At 38.7% G+C, this 21,075-nt stretch overlaps 1 protein-coding gene across 10 annotated transcripts in view; it reads left to right on the top strand.

Annotated features, from left to right (window-relative positions):
- The window catches only part of NCOA7 (nuclear receptor coactivator 7), a 163,922-nt gene extending 144,245 nt beyond the window's left edge, over positions 1–19,677 (top strand). For 6 of the 10 annotated variants that reach the window (XM_043592257.1, XM_043592258.1, XM_043592255.1 and 3 more), the window contains 5 exons: positions 3,031–3,156; positions 4,498–4,650; positions 16,613–16,708; positions 17,147–17,220; positions 17,591–19,677. In XM_043592257.1, the coding sequence (XP_043448192.1) occupies positions 3,031–3,156; positions 4,498–4,650; positions 16,613–16,708; positions 17,147–17,220; positions 17,591–17,726 (585 nt within the window). In that variant the 3' untranslated portion in view covers positions 17,727–19,677. Of the gene's footprint in view, positions 1–1,134; positions 1,337–3,030; positions 3,157–4,497; positions 4,651–16,612; positions 16,709–17,146; positions 17,221–17,590 lie in introns of those variants that run through there. The other 4 variants (XM_043592261.1, XM_043592262.1, XM_043592260.1 and 1 more) reach the window with 2 other exon arrangements.
- Positions 19,678–21,075: the final 1,398 nt, after the last annotated feature.

The following is a 21,075-nucleotide window of genomic DNA, read 5'->3' on the forward strand; positions in this document are numbered from 1 at the left end:
AACTGAAGCCCCATCCGCTCTGTGAATAAGCCATCTCCCAAGGCTCTAGGTGCCCCCACCTTTGAGTTGCTACTATTAGCATTTGTATTACATGGAGTGGCATTCATATTATTTATAAATGTCTCTCTGATGTCTCTTCACCCTCTCGAGACTGTGGACTGCTTTGTGTCCCCAAGCCTGGCCAAGTACCTGATACGTGCCATCATCGAGAGAGAGATCAGTAAATGCTAGCTGTTGTGAAGTGCCAGGAACTGAAGAGAGTGCCAGTGTTGTCTCACTGGCACAAAATCCAAGTGATTCTGCCCCAATTTGTGTCCCGGTTCGTGCATTGAAAATCAGTTCCAGCTGACCTGGGTCTGGTCATGGAGTTATCTGCCAGAATTCTCATGAGAACACACCCCAGCTTGAGCTGTACAATAGCACTCTGATGTGCTCAGCAGTACCCAAAAACAAAAGCCATTTGGATCTGGAAGAGTCACAGAACGATCACTGAAAATTGATGCAGTGGTCATCTACATGTTTTCCCAACCCCCTGTCATCTTATCTGGGAAGTAGAGGAGAACTCGTCATGCTTATTAGTCATTAAGATGAGTACTCTAAAAGGTAAGGAGGTAAATGTTCCTTTGTCAGCTCTTTTGAAACACTGAATGTAAAGTAGCCTTCTTCTCAGCCTCATATAAACCAGGATGTTCTCCCATTCTTTTAAGGTCCGCATATCCGACAAACATAATGTGTCATTGAGGTGAAATGCCCTTGTTGTAAGTGTAATATACCTACCTTGGGTAAAGGCTCCTTTGAGATTCAAACCTATGTCAGGAACATACATGAAGTTTAAAAATGGAAATTTAGCTTTAGAGAAGGTGCTGGGAAAAAACTCTGAAGAGGCAGGACTAGAAGAGCTAGCTTAGCCAGAGGACTATTAGGAAGAAAAGTATAAGAAGAAAAGGGGAAAAAAAGAAACAAAACAACAATGGAGTTTTGTTGCAGTTAGGAAACTACCGTTTCAAAGGTGAAAGTGTCATTTTACAGCCTCACAGCAATGCCTGACAGGAAGTGTGTGTTTGCTCTAAATCCTAATTTGGGTGTGTTCCTGTAGAAATGTTGAGCCCTCTCCTAAGGGAAACAGAAACTCAATCATGCAGGAAACTAGATACTGCAAAAACAGTTGTAGCTCAGCGTGGCCGTAAGCAACAGTGGTGTGAAGGCAGAGAAAAAAGCTGTTCCTCGTTAGAAAGCAAGCAGAAGGTTCTCCCCCGTCAGGATGCGAGACCGAAGGTTGCCCTTGGACATTCAGATTTTCTATTGTGCCAGACCGGACCAAGAGCCTTTTGTGAAGGTATGCTGGAGTCCCTGGGAGCTAATAAGATGTCAGTGAATCCTCAGAGATCTGCAACTCAGTATGTTTTCAGATGCTTTCTAATGAGAAAGGATTGTGCTGACATTTCAGCGGAATGTTTGGGAGATGGATATGATGTGGTTTGCCCCTTCAAAAGCCCCTATTTTATTCTTTTTCATTCCATAGCCCTCTTTGTACCTGTATTAAATGTGGAGTTCACAAAAAAAGTGCGCTTTATTTAATACATTTAAAATGCTGGGTTTGTGATTCTTTGACAGTGTTTTTGTTTTGTTTTTGTTTTTTAAGTAAATCTCCCATGAGAAGATGGTAAAATTTGTTAGCTAATTTCCTTACCTATAAATCTAGTTCCGATAGTGGCAGGTAACTATCACTGTGCATATTGGAAATGGAGTAGTGCATTATCTGACAACTTTGACTAAATGTAACTTAAATGTTGTTTCTCTATGATGCAAAAGTGACTAAATATAGTACCCAGGTATTCTGCTGAACTAATCACCCTATCTGTATCATTCAGTTTCAAAATAATTTAGTGATTTATCCAGACGTTAGGAGGGGCAAAAAATAGATTAAAAATTTTTTTTAAGTTTATTTTGAGAGAGAAAGAGAGACCAGACCGCAAGCGCAAGGAGGGGAGGGAGCAGAGAGAGAGAATCCTAAGCAGGCTCTGCCCTGTCAGTCAGCACAGGAGCCCCTGAGATCATGACCTTAGCCAAAGTAAGAGTCAGATGCTTAACAGACTGAGCCACCCAGGCACCCCCCCCCCCAAAATAGATTTTAAATTGAAATGGACTTTGGTTGTTCATAAGCAAGTTACAGTGAAATAATAAATGTGTATAAAATCATGTTTCTCAGTTTTGAAGGAAAAAATATTTTGATAGTTTCTAAATCATACGTAAAGAATTGTAACCTAATTGTAATTTAGACCAAATTTAGTTTTGTGTCTCTTTGTATTGTTGCTTCTAGTGGATGTTACCATTTGTTATTTCTTCAGCGTTTGTTGCTATGTGCCATAGCCTTGAGAGAAAACATTCGTAGGAGTCTTGATTTAAAAACTATCCTTATCTGGTCGCTTGGGTGGCTCAGTCGGTTAAGTGTCTGACTTCAGCTCAGGTCATGATCTCACAGTCTGTGGGTTTGAGCCTGGAATTGGGCTCTGTGCTGACAGCTCAGAGCCTGGAGCCTGCTTTGGATTCTGTGTCTCCCTCTCTCTCTGCCCCTCCCCTGCTCATGCTCTGTCTCTCTCTGTCTCAAAAGTAAATTTAAAAAAAATTAAAAAAAAACTAATCTTATTTACCAATTATCCTGTTTATAGAAGACTTACAGAATGATTCCTGATTTGTCCCTTAACAATTCAAATTTAGATGCGGGGTATGTCACCTGTAGAGTTATGCATAATGATGCACCCTCAATGAGCACTTGGCAGCCGTAGTAAAGGTGGAAACCCTATGACTTTAATTTGTACGTATTAAGTACCTCAGCTGAACTGTGTTAAATTCTGCATTTGTTCAGAAATTGAAGTTGAAATTAGCCCTTTTCCCAGAGTCCTGGTTCAGTTTACGTCTTACTGCTAAAACTCCACCTGTTCTGGGCAACCGTGTACCTGAGGCCGTTTTTAGCAGGCGACAGAAAAGCAAGCATATCAGGTTTTGGGGGCTTTGTCTTCTCCGTTTCAGATCATCACCGTTGAGGAGGCAAAGCGCAGGAAGAGCACCTGCAGCTACTATGAAGAGGACGATGAAGTGGCCCTACCAGTCCTGCAGCCCCATAGCGCACTCCTGGAGAACATGCACATCGAGCAGGTGGGCGCTCCCCTGGGACATAGGGCGGGGCTTCCAGGCCTGAAAAAGGCATTTTCCATCCCTGACTGCATTTGATCCTCTCACTGGGGGTGAAGGAAGGGCCAGGGTTTAAAGAAAGAACACCCGCAGCCCAACCAATGTCCGTGTCCTTTCTCCGCTTCAGAAGGTTACGTTAGCACTCCGGGTCACCTTCGTGGGAGTCTGGAGACTTGGCCAGAAACTACATCCATCTCCTAAACCTGAATGAAAAGCCACTTCATGTCTTCAAAACAGTTTTTAAATTGTCCTACCACAGTCCTGTGCATATTCCTAACACTCACAAGAGGATTTAAATTTATCCTGGCGATTACTGCAGAGTTCTAATGGTTTTTCAACTTTTTGGGTTCAATTAAAGTCATATAGCAAATACACTTCCCTAGCTTTATGAAAACTACCTACCACTAGGAGTAATTTTCCTTTTTTTCTGTAATTTTCCTTGTTCACTTTATATTTTCTGAAAATCTCTTCAATTCTTATGAAATACTATCATGTGCTGCGTTTGAACTTGAGTAAGGAATCTCTTGCATTTCTCCCACTAGCCAACTCAGAAATCTGCATTTCGGAGACATTAAAGAATCGAGTTCAATCTCTCAATTTGCAGATGAGCCTGGGAAGGCTCAGGAAAGCCGGGAGACTTGAGCAAGCAGTTATGGAGATGGAGTTCATGCTGATATTAGAACTGATGTTAAGCATTCTGAAAACTTCCTTACTTCATAGCCTCCTTTGTCAGTAGTTTTGAAGAGATATGCATTATTGGTATTTATGGCAACCCAGTTCAAGCTAAATGTTAATGTAGGTGAAAGATACAAGCAAGATGAGGACAGACTGCATTTATTTGACTACTAGCATAAAACACTTATGTTTTCTTGTTCTCACTTCTGTGAGAAGCTGCCAATATCAGTAGTAGTTCTGAGCCTATGAGCATTTAGAAAGAACCATCGGAGAACCATGAACTGTTTGCTGAAGGTCAGGTTGAAGTGTAAAAAGGAGAGCTCGTGTCTAATTCATACCAAGCTGGGTGCTGTATCTTCAAATGCATAGTTGCATAGTGACCCCTCATTCATGGCCCTGAAAGGGAATGTGTGCTCTGGCTGGCATCCCTACCAAGGTCAACACCATCAAGCAGTGATTCTCGCTTCTCTTTCTTGGTTTATAGTGACAAATATTTGCCAGAGTAAAGAGGAACAACATATGAGTAAGTGTGATTTTGAGTTTGAGCCTCAGGTTCTTGCTTTGTGCTGTAAGCTTATGAGGGATTTGTGGGCAAACTGTATATTTACATCTCCATCTTTGGATTTGCAGCTGGCCCGACGCCTTCCAGCAAGGGTACAAGGGTATCCATGGAGACTTGCATATAGCACATTAGAGCATGGGACCAGTTTGAAAACTCTTTATCGGAAGTCAGCATCGCTAGATAGTCCTGTCCTGTTGGTCATCAAAGATATGGATAATCAGGTGAGGCTTGTTCTTTCATAGAAAAACAAAAATAATTTATTTATTTTGAGAGAGGGGGGAAGGGACAGAGAGAGAGGGAAGGGCAGAGAGAGAGAGAATCTTAAGCAGGCTCTGCACTGCCAGTGAGGCTCAAACTCATGAACTTTGAGGTCATGACCTGAGCCAGATTCAAGAGCCAGATGCCCAACCAACTGAGCCACCTAGGCAGCCCTCATAGAAAACATTTGTTTTGATGAAGATTTTCAAACTTACACAACAGGAGAGAGACCAGTACAAGAATTCCCCATCAGCCAGATTTACACTTAGCATGATTTTGCCCCATATGCTTCATCTGTCTTTCTTTGTTGGTTTATCTTCACTGAAGTATTTTGAAGTACATCCCAATTATTATGTCATTTCACCCCTACATACTTCAGAATGCATCTCAAAAAGGAAAATGAAGCATATCTCCAAATACAGTCATATTCTACAGAATTTTTTTTTTCCTGTGCTCACCATACAGTAGGAAGCAATGTTGATAGTCCACAGCCTAAAGCCTGAAAAGTTGGAGAAAAGTCAAGTCTGGAAAGGGAGATAGTTACAGAAAGCTCTCGTGCCATATCAGAACTCTTTCCAGGAGCTGAGGTAGTACCCACAAACCGTGCCTGCACGGTTGCTGAGACGGAGAGCCATTCAGAGCCAGGGTGTGTTCGACCTGAGGGGCCCGATTGTTATGAAATAGCAAAGAATGCTCTGTACCATTGCTCACTGCCCTTTCACCTGTGCTGTAGTGGGTCTTGGAGGCAGAGGAGAATTCTAGATATTACCCCCATGTACCTTCACTAGTGCTTCTGTCAGTCAGCTTGGGGTATGAGTGGAATGTTTATAGGTTTCTTTCATATACTACCTAGTCAGGCATTTGCTCCACAAAAGGAAGACGTCTCATCTGCTATTTATTCACTTTGGTCTGGTCTGTGTTATATCAAGATGAAATTCCTTTACATTTGTAAGATATAGATGTCATTCTTTTCTCTTTCTGTCATGGAAGCAGGTTTTATTCAACAGTCTTTCATTTATTCATATGTTCAGAAAATGTATGAGTGCCTGTTACATATGGGGCACTATTAAGCCCTGGGGAGCTTGCTGTGAAGCTATATAATTGGCATCATTTTAGGGGAATAGATCTTTGCTATCATAATTTGTCTTGGGAGAAATTAGTGGAGACATGGGAGTACTGAAGGCACTGTCTTTCTCAACTGTGATCTTTTCTGGGACTTTACTGCTGTGTTACTATAGATAAAGAAGTATGGGGAGAAGTTTATTATCACGGTTACTGTTATTATTTCTTGATTGATGATACTTTATTTAATCATGATCCAGCTGGGTACAGTCAAGGTAAAAAATTAATAACAAAGGTTGGGGCACCTGGGTGGCTCGGTCCATTAAGTGTCAGACTTTAGCTCAGGTCATGACCTTGTGGTTTGTGGGTTAGAGCCCCATGTAAGGCTCTGTGCTGGTGGTGCAGAACCTGCTTGGGATTCTCTCTCTCTCTCTCTCTCTCTCTCTCTTTCTCTCTCTCTCTGCCTCTCTGTGCCTCTCCCCTGCTTGTGTAATCTCTCTCTCTCTCTCTCTCTCTCTCTCTCTCTCTCTCTCAATAAATAAATAAACTTTAAAAAATTTAAAAAGTAATAATAACAAAGTACGGGTAAAATGGAATTACTCAGGGATTCAGTGAAATGTTTGAGATGTTGGATGCTATGTTTTAGATGAGATATGGCTAGATGGCTTTAGACCACACACAAACCCTCACCATAAGTATAGATTAGTTCTCGTACTAGTTTACCAAAAGATACCACATTTGTTGGGGAAGGTGTTGGCAACACAGAGCAGGTGTGCAGCACAATTCCATCAAGCTTCCTGTCAGCAGGCATGTAAAGGAGGCCTGTACCTGAAGGCTCCTCTATTCATCAGGAGATGTAGTCTTACTGAATCTGGTACCTGGAGGCGCTTGTGTTTGAAAACACCTGGATACCAACTCTGCTTTCCACACCCCATTCACCCCCAAGGCAAGAATGTGGCTTTGCTGTGTTTGAGGACATGATAGAACAACACCTGTAAATCTGTCTGGGAATGAATTATGGAAAATTCTAATATAAAAGAATTACATATGCAGAATGGTAGCAGTAAGGAGCTCTGCAGAATCCGTCGTCAGTGAAACAGCCATAACTGGTAGAAATTATAAAAACAATAATCACTTAAAGTCTCTGAAAATTGTCCTAAGGGCATACAGCAAGTGAAGAAACATTTATTTAAGAAAATCTAATAAATCACTAGTACTAGTGAGATTCTGTGGCATCTGAAGCACAACCTGCTTCCTTCCCTGCAGCCCTCAGTTCAGACTGATGGAAGCTCCTGTGTGGACAAGAAGATGGGGTTCCCACTTCTCCCAGCTCCCATGCAAGGGCTATGATATACTTTCTAGGGGCAGGTCCCCAGCACTTCTTATAACCTACCCAAGATCAGTGTTTCAGAGGCTAAATTCCAGGCAAGTATGGCTTAGAGGTAGAGGATTCTTTTCTTCTACCCAACCTCTATTCATAGGGGAGATGCTCTACCTTAGGCATAGGAGAAAATAGGAGTATAAAGCCCTTGCCTCAGCTCTTAGAGCAGACATTCCATGCCAGCTGAGGCAAGCCAAGACCAGTGGCTGCTGCTTCACCCACCAGAACCCCTGGCTCCTAGCTCTAGGAGAAAAGGCGGATCATAAGACACAGAGCTCTGCTAACCTCCTCCAATGGACACACCCAAGTTAGAACTGTAGAACAGTTCTCTCTGAAAAAGACCTGAACACTAGCAGAACAGATCTTCTATAACACAGGACAGAAAAAAACAAGAAAAAAAAAGACAAAAAGAAGCCACATCAAGATGGGTAGAAGGGGCAGAAAAGCAGTCTTGACAGGAACCCACCCCACCCCCCTAGCGACCCACAAGAGGGAGAGAGATCCCAAAACATGCAGCCTCTCTCTGAGAATCTAAGGGTTCAGGTCCCACATTAGACACACTGGTCCATGGGACCTGCACCAGAGAGGCAGACCCCCAAAATAACTGTCTTTGAAAACCTGAGGCTAATTTTCAGGAGAGTACAAGGGCTGTAGGAAAGGGAAATTCCATCATTGAGGGGCCACACACGGACTCATTTGCTTTGAGTCTCAACACAGAGGCAGTAGCTTGAGAAGCACCTGGACCACATGTGAGGAAGATCTGTTGACTAGTTATAGAAAGTATACCAGAGGGGCAGGAGTCTGATGGAGATCTCTCTGTGGATACAGGCACTGGAGGGTGCCATTTTTTTACACTACTTCCTTGCTACCCTAGTGCTGGTGGGTGGTGGTTTTGGTGCTGTCATTTTCCCTTGCTAGTGCTACAGGCTTACCCTGTGTTCCCCTGTAACCCCACCCCACCAGGCTGGCCCAGTGCTCATCCAGCTCGGCCTCTACCCTGCCACACCAGGCACTTAGGCTAGCTCTAGCCCTGTGCTCATCCACCACAGACTCTCCCCAGCCCTGCTCTCATCCACTTGTCCACTGTGGCCCTCATCAGATCCCTTGCACATGGTCACCCCAGCCTGTGCTTATCTGCCACAACCACTGTCCTGCTAGACACAGTGGGCAAACTTGCCCCGGCCTGGCCCCTGTCTATGGCAGAGATCCCCTCAGCCCTTGCCCCACCAGATGTGAAAAGCAGCCTACCTCTGGCCTCCTCCAGACCTGGCGGTACTTACAAAAGCAGGTATGAGGTTAAAAGACAAAAAAACAAAGATAACAAACTAAGTAGTGTGTGTGTGTCTGTGTGTGTGTGTGTGTGTGTGTGTGTGTGTGTGTGTGTGTGGAGAGACAGAGCGAGAGAGAGAGAAAATCAATAAGAAAACACTGACCTTAAATGACACATTAAACCAGATGAACTTTGAATAGATATATACAGAACATCCCATCCAAAACCAGCAGAATACACATTCTACTCATGTGTACATAGAACATTCTCTAGGAAAGATCACATGTTAGGCCACAAAACAAGTCTCAGTAAATTCAGTAATACTAAAATTATATCAAGCATCTTCTCTGTACACAGTGGTATGAAACTAAAAATCAATTACTGAATTACCAATAGGCCATTGAAAAAATGAAAGAACAAATTTTAAACATACATAGAGAAAAATGAAAACAGAAATACCACATACCGGAATCTACGAGATGCAGCAAAAGCAGTTCTAAAAGAGAAGGTACATGGCAATATAGGCCTGTCTGAAGAAACAAGAAAAATCTCAAGTAATTTAACTTTACACCTAAAGAAACTAGGGGGGGGGGGAGAGAACAAGCCCAAAATTAGTAGAAGGAATGAAACAATAAAGATCAGAGAGGAAATAAATACAATAAAAATATTTTTTCATAAGAAATAGAAAAGATCAGTGAAACTAGGAACTGGTTCTTTGCAAAGATAAAACAAATTTGGCAAACTTTTAGCTAGATTCACCAGAAAAAAAGAGGGCCCAAATAAAATCAGAAACAAAAGAGAAGTTAACAACTGATATCACAGAAATATAAAGAATTATAAGAGACTACTATGAACAGTTATATACCAGGAAATTGAACACCCTAGAAGAAATGGACAAGTTCTTGGAAACATACAATCTTCTAAGACTGAATCATGAAGAAATAGAAAATATAAACAGACTGATTATTAGTAAGCAGATTGAATCAGTAATCAAAAACTTCCCAACAAACAAAAGTCCAGGACCAGATGGCTGCACTGGTAAATTTTATTAGACATTCAAAGCAGATTTAATACGTATTCTTCTCAAACTCTTCCAAAAAATTGAAGAGGATGTAACACTTCCAAACTCAATTATTTTATTTTTATTTTACATTATATTTTATATTTTAGTTCATTTTTTAATATTTTATATTTTTGTTATTTTGTATTTTTTATTCTTAAATTCTAATTAGTTAACATATAGTACAATGTTGGTTTCAATTCCAAACTCATTTTATGAGGCCAGCATTAGCCTGATATCCAATACCAGACAAAAGAGAAAAAAAAGAAAATTACAGGCGATTATCATTAATGAACATAGATGTAAAAATCCTCAAAAAAAAAATGGTAGCAAACCAAATTCAACAATACATTAAAAAGCTTATACACCATGATCAAATGGGATTTATTCCAGGAATGCAAGGATGGTTCAATATTTGCAAATCAATCAATGTGATATGCCACATTAACAAAGTGTAAGTTAAAAATCATAATGATCATCTGAATAGGTACAGAAAAAGCATTTGATAAAATTCAACATCCATTTATGATACTCTCAACAAAATAAGTGTAGAGGGAATGTACCTCAACATAATAAAGTCCATATAACAAATCCACAGCTAACATACTCACTGGTGAAAAGCTGAAAGCTTTTCCTCTAAGGTCACAGACAAGGATGCCCAGTCTCTCCACTTTTATTGAACATATTATTGGAATTCCTGGCCACAGCACTTAGACAAGAAAAAGAAATAAAAGGCATCCAAATTGGAAAGGAAGAAGTAAAACAGTCACTATTTGCTGATGATATGATACTTTATATAGAAAACTCTGAAGACTCCACCAAAAACCTGTTAGAACTGCTAATAATTCAGTAAAGTTCCAGGATACAAAATCAATCTACAGAAATCAATGGCATTTCTATGCACTAATAATGAATTATCAGAAAAATTAAGAAAACAGTCCTTTTTACAATTATATCAAAAACAGTAAAATAACTAAGAATAAATTTAACCAAGGAGGTGAAAGACCTGTCCACAGAGAACCATAAGACTCTGGTGAAGGAAATTGAACAAGACACAAATGGAAAATATGAGTTCAAAGAATCAATAGTGTTAAAATGTCCATACTACCCAGAGTTTATACAGATTCAATGCAATCCCTGTCAAAATTCCAGTGGTATTTTTCACAGAACTAGAAAAAATAATTTTAAAAAATTGTATAAAACTACAAAAGATCCCAAATAGCCAAAGCGATCTTGAGGAAGTAGAACAAAACTGGAAGTATTACACTCCCTGACTCAAACTATATTACAAAGCTTTAGTAGTTAAAACAGTATGGCATTAGCATAAAAACAGACACACAGATCAATGCAACATATATCCGCACATATATGGATGATTTATGACAAAGGGGCTTAGAACATACAGCGGAGAAATGACAATGTTTTCCGTAAATGATGCCGGGAAAACTGGACAGCCACATGCAAAAGAATGAAATTGGACCACTGTCTTACATCATGTACAAAAATTAATTCAAAATGGATTAAAGTTTTGGACACAATAACTGAAACCATAAGTTTCATGGAAGAAAACATAGTAGGTAAGCTCTGTGACATCTATTTTAGTGATGTTTTTGTGAATCTTAATCCAAAGACCAAGGAAACAAAAGCTAAAGTAAACAAATGGGACATCGAACTGAAAAGCTTCTGCACTGCAAAGGATAGGGAACCTACTAAATGGGAGAAGATATTTGCAAATCACATATCTAACACAGGATTAATATCCAAAATATATAAAGAACCCATACAACTTTACCAAAAAAAATCAAACAATTGGTTAAAAAATAGGTGGAGGATCTGCACAGACATTTTTCTAGTGAAGAGTTACAAATGGCCAACAGGCCCATGAAAAGATGTTCCAACATCATTAATTATTAAGCAAGTGAAAATCAAAACTACAATGAGATATCATCTCACACTGGTTGGGATGGTTACATCAAAAACACAAGAAATAACAAGTGTTGGTGGGGATGTGGAGAAAAGGGAACCCTCACACACTGTTGGTAAGAATGTAAATTGGTGCAGCCACTATGAAAAACAGTATGGAGATCCTTCAAAATGTTAAGAGTAGAATTACCATGCTATCCAACTATTCCTCTACTGGGTATTTACTAAAAGAAAATAAAAACATTAATTCAACAAAATATATGCATCCCAGTGTTCATAGCAGCACTATTTACAGTAAGTAGCTAAGATATGGAAACAACCTAAATGTCTATCTATGAAGGCATGGATAAAGAAGATGTGGCATATATACACATGGGTGGATATGCATACTGGAATACTACTAAACCATAAAATTGATTGAAATCTTGTCATTTGTGACAACATGGATGGATCCTGAGGGTATTATATTAAATGAAATAAGTCAGGAAAAAGAAACAGTATGATTTCACTCACGTGGAGTCTAAAACTACAAAAAAATAAATAAAAACAAAAACTTAGACACAACAGATTGATGGTTAAAGGGAAAGGGCAGCAGGTTGTATGCAAAGTGGAAAGAAGGGGCCAAAAGTATGGTTGATGGGTGGTAACTGGATCTATGGAGATGGTCACTTTGTAATGAATACAGATGTCAAATTATAATGTACATCTGAAGCTCATGTAATATTACATTATCAACTTAATCTCAATAAAAAAATTTTTAACTCTTTATGAATATGTAAAAAGAAAGGATGGAGGGTACACAGAGTTTTGAAGCTTTCCCAAAGGAACTGACTTTATTTAGAAGAGTATAGAGAAGTTCAAGCCAAAGGATACTCTAGAAAATGATGAAAATTTTGGTGGTAAACAATTAAGAGGAGGTTGGCATCTGCATGAAGACAACAAGCCAAACTGAAGACCATCTAGTCTACCAGAGAGAACCAGGAAAAGAGACCACTAATGAGAGCCTTCCTGGAGTCAGGGTAAACTTCATAAACTGTTCAAAGAAACCCCTGCAAAGGGGCTCAGTTTTAGTCAAATTAGACTGTGGAGAAATATACGCCATAAGGCATTGTGGAAAATAGAGCGATCATCAGGCAATTGATAAAGTCTGATTTATACTAGCTTAATTCCAGTGAGGTGCAGAAATGTTACTCCCTTATTGCTCAATTAAATTTCTCAATTTTTGTGGTAATTTTGTTATATATATTACACTGATATATATTAAAAACCCAAAAATAAATTGTTATGATTATTACTTTATATAAATTTTTCTACTGAAGAAGCTGAGAGGGGGCGCCTGGGTGGCTCCATCGGTTAGGTGTCCGTCCGACTTCGGCTCAGGTTATTATCTCGCAGTTTGTGAGTTCGAGCCCCACGTTGGGCTCTGTGCCGACAGCTCAGAGCCTGGAGTCTGCTTTGGATTCTGTGTCTCCCCATCTCTCGGCCCTTCCCCGGCTCATGCTCTGTCTCTCTCTGTCTCTCAATAATAAATAAATGTTAAAAAAAAATTTTTTTTAAAGCTGAGAGAAGAAAGGAGAGCAAATATACATTTATAAATTTTGTTATGTTAACCTTTTTTTTTTTTTTTTTTACCACTTTTGGTTGTCTTAATTTTTTCCCCAAGGATTCCTTTGTTCCATTATTGCCAAATGTATTACATTTTTAATGGTTTAGACCCAACAATATCATTATATACATATTAATACAATTCCTTTCTAAATAAATTGATAGAAAAAAGAAAATAGACATTTTCTTATATAGCCACAATGCTATATACCTAACAAAACAGTAATTCCTTAGTATCATCCAATCTCTGGTCCTTAAGTAGGTTTCCATGATTGCTAAGAAATGTTAGCTAAGAAAAAATATAATTAGAATCCTGAGAAGGTGAGTGGGTAAGGTGGCTTTTCCTATTCATTGATCAGAAAAGGAATAACTTTCTTCCACTTCTGGCCATTGCCCTTCTTGTCCTATTTTAAGCCCATGCTTTTAAAAAAAGATGCCTATCACAGCTATACTTTAGTTCTTTCACTGAAATATCACCAGAAGAAGGGAAGTGGATTTTTGATGTTTTTGTTACTGTTTTGTTTGTTCTTAGCAGCTCTAGGGAAAGGTTTGGTAGTAGGGAGTATGAAGAACATTGGTTAGAAAGAGTTTCTAGACTTCTACCCTGTCTAATTTTTAGTATTTCAAGTTGCCAGGAACTACGTGTAATTGGTAAAGAAGAGATTTCACAATGACTGTAATCCAATTATAATAATTTGAAAAGTTATAAGACCTTTTTCAGATAACCCCCATTTATTATTTTTTTTAATTTACTTATTTAACTTCAAGTTACTTCACATACAATGTAGTATTGGTATTAGGAGTAAAACCTAGTGATTCATCACTTACAGAGTGCCCTCCTTAATGGCCATCACCCATTTAGCACATTCCCCCTCCCAGTTCCCCTCCAGCAACCCTCAGTTTGTTCTCTATATTTAAGAGTCTCTTAGGTTGGCGTCCCTCTCTGTTTTTATCTTATTTTTCCTTCCCTTCCTCTATGTTCATCTGTTTTGTTTCTTAAATTTGTTTTAAATTTAATGAGTGAAATCCTATGATATTTGTCTTTCTCTGATTGATTTACTTAGCATTCTTCACAGAGCTAGAACAAACAACCCTAAAATTTTTATGGAACCAGAAAAGACCCCAAATAGCCAAAGTAATGTTAAAAAAGAAAACCAGACCTAGAGGCATCACAATTCCGTACTTCAAGCTATATTACAAAGCTGTAATCATCAAGACAATATGGTATTGGCACAAAAACAGACACATAGATCAGTGGAATAGAATAGAGAACCAAAATGGACCCACAAATGTATCACTGACTAATCTTTGACAAAGCAGGAAAGAGTATCCAATGGCAAAAAAGACAGTTTCTTCAGCAAATGCTGGGAAAATGACAGTAACATGCAGAAGAATGAAACTGGACCACTTCCTTAAACCATACACAAAAATAAGCTCAAAATGGGTGAAAGATCTACGTGTGAGACAGGAAACCATGAAAATACTAGAAGAAAAAATGGGCAGCAACCTCTTTGACCTTGGCTGCAGCAGCTTTTTACTGGGCATGCCTCTGGAGGCAATGGAAATAAAAGCAAAAATGAACTGTTTATCTCCTCAAGATAAAAAGCTTCTGCACAGTGAAGGAAACAATCAACAAAACTAAAAGACAGCCAGAGGAATGGGAGAAGATACTTGCAAATGACATATCAGATACAGGGTTAATATCCAAAATCTATAAAGAACTTACCAAACTCAACACCCAAAAAGTAAATAATCCAGTGAGGAAACAGGCAGAAGACATGAATGGACACTTTTCCAAAGAAGACATCCAGATGGCTAACAGACACATGAAAAGATGCTAAACATCATTCATCATCAGATAAATACAGATCAAAACCACAGTGAGATATCACCTCACACCTTTCAGAATGGCTCAAATTAGCAACTCAGGAAACAACAGATATTGGTGAGGATGCAGAGAAAGGGGAGCACTTTGGCACTGTTGGTGGGAATGCAAACTGGTGCAGCCACTTTGGAAAACAGTATGGAGATTCCTCAAAAAACTAAAAGTAGAACTACCCAGCAATTACTCTACTAGGTATTTATCCAAAGGATACAAAAGTGCTGATTTGAAGGGGCACATATGTACCCCAGTATTTATAGCAACATTATCAACAGTAGCCAAATTACAGAAAGAGCCCAAATCTCCATCGACTGATAAATGGATAAAGAAGATGTGGTCTGTGGGGCCCCTGGGTGGCTCAGTCAGTTAAGCATCAGACTTTGACTCAGGTCATAATCTCACCATTTGTGAGTTCGAGCCTCGCATCAGGCTCTGTGCTCACAGCTTGGAGCCTGGAGTCTGCTTCAGATTCTGTATGTCTCCCTCTCTCTCTGTGTGCCCCCCCCCGCCCCCGCTCATGCTCTGTCTCTATCAAAAACAAACACTTAGGGGCGCCTGGGTGGCGCAGTCGGTTAAGCGTCCGACTTCAGCCAGGTCACGATCTCACAGTCTGTGAGTTCGAGCCCCGCATCGGGCTCTGGGCTGATGGCTCAGAGCCTGGAGCCTGTTTCCGATTCTGTGTCTCCCTCTCTCTCTGCCCCTCCCCCGTTCATGCTCTGTCTCTCTCTGTCCCAAAAATAAATAAACGTTGAAAAAAAAAATTTTTTAAAAAATAAAAAATAAAAAACAAACACTTAAAAAATTTTTAAAAAGATGTGGTATATATATGCAATGGAATAGTATTACTTGGCAATCAAAAAAGAATGAAATCTTGCCATTTGCAACAACATGGATGGAACTAGAGTGCATTGTGCTAAGATAGCCTCCATTTGAAGCAGTGATTCCCAAGTGGGTTTTGAAGTAGAAGGTATATCAGAATCACTTAGGGACATTTTCAAAATATAATGTTCACTCTTGCCAGCTCTCACCCTTGCAAGCACTGCTCAGGATTTGAGGAGGATAGGAAGCTGGGACAGTGGGCTCACATAATCCTGAAAACACTGCTTATTCAAACCCTCAGTAAGGAAAAATGGACAAATTATTGGTTCAAATACATCTAAATCATCCCTAAAGCCCATTGTATTATGGAATTATTTTTTTCTTAAAAGGCATTTCAGCTGAGAGATATTAGATCACTTATGTTAAGGATACAGTTTTAATAAGCATATTGAGAACTAATTTTTATAAATCAAAAGAGAAGACATTTATTATTTCTGGGTAAATATCTGGCCTTGAATCCACTTATAAAACACTTAAGACACATGATTTTGTTCTTTCAACCACTCATTTCAGTGTGCAAGGTGCTTGTTGTTGTTTAATGTTCCCAGTATGTCATCCATATTCACTAAAGGAAATTTGACCCCATAGTAGACTTTGGAAGTCCTTTAAAATTGGAATAATCGTTGGCCTTTGTCAAATAAGTTTCCCTTGAGCCACTTGAGTTTCAATTAGAACTAGGGATATTTTATTTATCTGCTTGCTGGGGGTGAGCTTTTTATTTAAGAACTCAAATTTAGTAATGGTCTTTGCTGAAAGAGGGTTAATGATATCTTAGAGGAGGATTATGTTAAAATATTTCAGAATGCCACTCTTTGGGACGTTTAGGTTTGAAAGTAGATAATGTTTCTGTTTTCTTTTGACAGATTTTTGGAGCATATGCAACTCATCCTTTCAAGTTCAGTGACCACTATTACGGCACAGGCGAAACTTTTCTCTACACATTTAGCCCCAATTTCAAGGTATATAAATGAGAGAAATACCTAAATTCCTAATGTCCCGGTGTCAGGAGTCTGGATGGGGTTGGGGGTGGGGGACTATCATGGGAGCAGCAGCTGTCCCATAACCTCATTTGGACTCGCTCTAGCCTGGGTCAGCTTTTCATGGTTGTAGCACACAAAGTGCTTTTAGGGCCCCTCATTGGGCCTTGGAAACTGCTCTTGTGCATGTTCTGGGACCCAGGGAGGGATAGCAAGTCAGAGCCAACATGTGCTTGAGAGGTCTTTCCTCTCATAACCCCTTTTAAGCTCTCATCCTGGTGTAGGAAAGATCTGCCAATTAGGAACTTCCTCAGCTAATGGGCAGCTTCCTTCTCTACAGAGGTATTATCCTAATAATTCCCTCTTCACTGATTCTCCAGATTGAAATGTCTGTTCTCTGTCTTGTGTTTCTATCCTAAGGTCTTTAAGTGGAGTGGAGAAAACTCATACTTTATTAATGGAGACATAAGTTCTTTGGAACTTGGTGGTGGAGGGTAAGGTTTTTGTTGTTATTTATTTACCACCTGACCTGTGAGAGTCTGTTTTGACCCAGATAACCAAAACCTTGTGTCGGTGATTTTAGCTAGGCCATGTGCTTAGAGTAATTAGGACAGTGGCCTGACATAGGATGCTAAGAATCAGAGATGAAATGATTTATGTGTCTAAATGATGGACTACTATCACTTGTCTTTTGGGAAAGATGGGTCATTTAAATGAAATAAAGGAAATGTAGACTTTGTTTTACAAGCAGTTTAGGGTTTTGTCTGTCTATAGCATAAAGGAAAGATGAGGCAAGGGAGGGTAGAAGGTATGCCACGTGAGATTGAAATGTTTTCACCTTTTTTGTATTTTTGATCTTTTCAGGGGACGATTTGGTTTATGGCTAGATGCTGATTTATACCATGGACGAAGCAACTCCTGCAGCACTTTCAATAATGATATTCTTTCCAAAAAGGAAGACTTCATAGTTCAAGACCTCGAGGTATGGACATTCGAGTGAAATTCAGACTGCCTTAAAATACCACATTAAAAAGATTGGGTTCCATCAGCCCTCCAAAAGCTGGCTGGAAGACCTAGCCGCAGCCCAGACTGCTTCATCCCACCATACGCTTTCTTTCTGCCATCATCTCAGAGCATGGTCACATTGCAGAGAGTTTCTGAAAGGTCCATGTGGAGGGCAGACAACAAAGAAAGAATTTTGAAGTCCAGATTGTTGAAAGACTTTATGCTCCCACTTCCTTCAAATCCATGCAGTGAGGAATCAAAATATTTATAGATGTATGAGTTGAATGCTATTTTTATTTTTGGTAACTGTGAAAAAAAAAAGATACTGTGGAAATATATACATGCCTTGTGTATTTATCAACATAATTTTCATTACCAAAATGTACAGCATACTATTGTTTGCCATGGAAAAGCTTAGTTTCACTTAGAAAAATTGGAAGTGCTCAGCACTTAAAGGGAATATATGATTTTTTTAATTGTCTTATTTATTATTTCTAGAATATTGTCTAAAATGTGTTGGCAGTTTTTCTTTTAATGTGTCAAATCTTGAAATAAAGAAATGTATACATTTTGTGCTGTTTTGGGAACAAACCCATTTGATTTATATAGTTTTATATTGAATTTTCTTTTGCCCTGATTGTTTAGGGTGATAGGTCTTAAGCAGCATATTCTGAATTTTTAAAAACTCATTACCAATGTTTATTGATTTGACTATTGTAGGCCATCTTTCCATTTAGCCATTAAAAAGATACATTTTTACTTACTCTGAACATAATTGTTGTAAAGAAGAAGCCATTTCTCACAGTTGTAAATTGATATTTACAGAAATGGATACCTTTCTGAATCTAGACTTAGAACAAACCCTGCTTTGAACAGAAAGTGTTTTGCTTCTTATAATATCATGTGTGTTAATAACAAAAACTTTATTTTCATAGTGTTTTGTGCATAATTTCCCCCAGGTTCTTAAATTAATGAACAGGCCTCTGTTTTCAAAGAGACTGAATGTTTTCATTTCTGCATATTTTATACCAAATGAAAAATGTCAAATTAGCCCAATTGTCTTGGTTTCTAGACTCTTTCATTTGAGAAAAAGCAATGCAAAGAAATGCATTCATACAAAAATTGGAATAAAAAGTAAAAACTATTTCTAACATCAACCCATTTTCACATCATAAAATATTCTTTGTTAAAAATGCTAATAAAGCCTTGGTAAAAACTAAACAATATTACTGATTGCCAAACTTTTATGAAAGCCAAAGACTGCTAATGGAAAAAATTTCTAAATAATAGCCAAAGCTGAGAAGTGGTCTGTCATAAATTACACCCCCTGTGATCTTTGAAAGGGAACATAAATAACAAGTAGTATTTATATACCTGCATTTAAAAAAATGAAACCATCTTTAGAATGTAGCCTTAAGCTGGCATAATATTTCCTAATTTAGATTATTCTCTTATTAGAATATTTACAAAAGAGAACAAATGCCAAGTGGCCTCCTGTCAGATCAGCAATTATTTTACCCTACTCACATTCCATGCAAGTTGAAATGAATTCTATTAAATCTTAAATATATAGCCTGGTGTGCTTTCACCCAGGTTCTCTTATTGAGAACTCTTGATTAACAACATATTGACAGTTTAACCTTAATATGCTCGTTAAATGATGTGTTGGTGTGAGATATCAGGAATGTCTCATGATGATCAAGTTTACCATTTATGCCATTTGCAACCATATGCTATTAATGAACAAAATGGTCATTTTGCATATAGTTCACTCCTACCTAGTTTAGTCCATGATATTATACTTGTGAGAGCATATCCAGATGCTGTGTTCTCTATTTAAAACAGTATTGTCCAATCAGAAATGTGTGGCCCTTCATTTATGGATATTGAGTATATGTAATGCAGTGCTAGCCCAATATTTTCAATAAAGGAATTTATGCATCCAGTGTGATTTTCTTTCCCGAGGATTCATTCAACAGGTATTTATTGGATGCTAGAAGTTTTACTTGTGTGAGAGGATGATGAAATATGCAAGATTAAACAAGGTCCAGTATTCATGTTTTACTGCTGCCTTGGAAAGTCTCTTTTTGTTCCCAGTAGCCACCCTCTTACTTTCTCATCAGCTCATGAAAACCCGTTACAGTTACTAGAGATAACTCTTGGCTCTACCTACCAGTTTCTCTGTTCTTAATCCTTCTAGCTGTTCTTTGAATTGTTCTTTTTAACATCTCTCTTAACCTACTTCCTAATATCAATGAAGGATCTTACCCTCCGATCAATTATTTTTGATCCCAGCTATCCTGTCTCTGCCCCCTAGGTCCTACAGATGAAGATGTCAGTCTTCATTGCTTCTCAATTTCTCAGTTCATGAATCTACATCAAAAGACTAGGGTGCAAGGGGGCAAACTAATGTCTCACTAGGCTCTGTTGAAAATGGTTTAGATCTATGCCCATGCTACAAGTCACCAGGGACATCCTGAATGAGTGTGAGACGTATTATTGCCCTTTATTTTATGTCCTTTTCTTTATTTACTTTTAAAGTTTTAAAGCCTTGTGAAACAAGACTAACAAAAGAACACTTTGCTTTTGAGGAAGGCATTGAGAGTCTCTTAAACAAGAAAGGGAAGCTAAGATTCATGTTCTTTTTAAGATGCCTAACTTATTTTTACAAATATAAGCATACAAAGAAAGAAAAGGAGGTCTAAGCCAAAGGGAGTTCCAGAAATTCTAGGTCAGTTACACTTACCCTTTATGCAAATATCAAAAGTTCCTCTGACCACTTCCTTCTGCCCAATTGGGTCACACAGTTTTTCTCAGAGGAAACCCTAACCTCAGAGCATCACATCCTCTGCTCCCACCTCCTTGCCTAGGACTATTATCCACAGTGATTCCCTAACAAAAGTGTCTTTACTGAGAAAATTAGTCTTTACAATTCACACCAAAATCTAAGGTCTTACTACCCTCCTTTCTAATTCAAATTTCTAGTGGTTCAGAATAAAAACTAAACAGGGTCTCCTTGGCGTGGTCAATCAAACCACCACTGATTTTCTAGATCAGTGCTGCTCAATAGAACATCCTACAGTGATGTAAATTTTTCACTGTCCTTTATGGTAGCCACTAGCTACCATTAATAGTGTTGAACACTTGAAATGGGACTTGGGTAACTGAGGAGCTGAATTTTTAATTTTAGTTCATTTAAATTTAGGCATATGTGGTCAGCAGCTGCCATTTTGAACAGCACAGTTCTAGATGAAGATTTGACACAGCCTAATTGTATTTCATCAGCAATTCATCAGCAATCAACTCAGATTATTATTTCCTCACCAGAAGAGAACTTTTAGTTC

This window comes from Prionailurus bengalensis, chromosome B2, assembly GCF_016509475.1.
Source record: "Prionailurus bengalensis isolate Pbe53 chromosome B2, Fcat_Pben_1.1_paternal_pri, whole genome shotgun sequence".
NCBI lineage: Eukaryota > Metazoa > Chordata > Mammalia > Carnivora > Felidae > Prionailurus > Prionailurus bengalensis.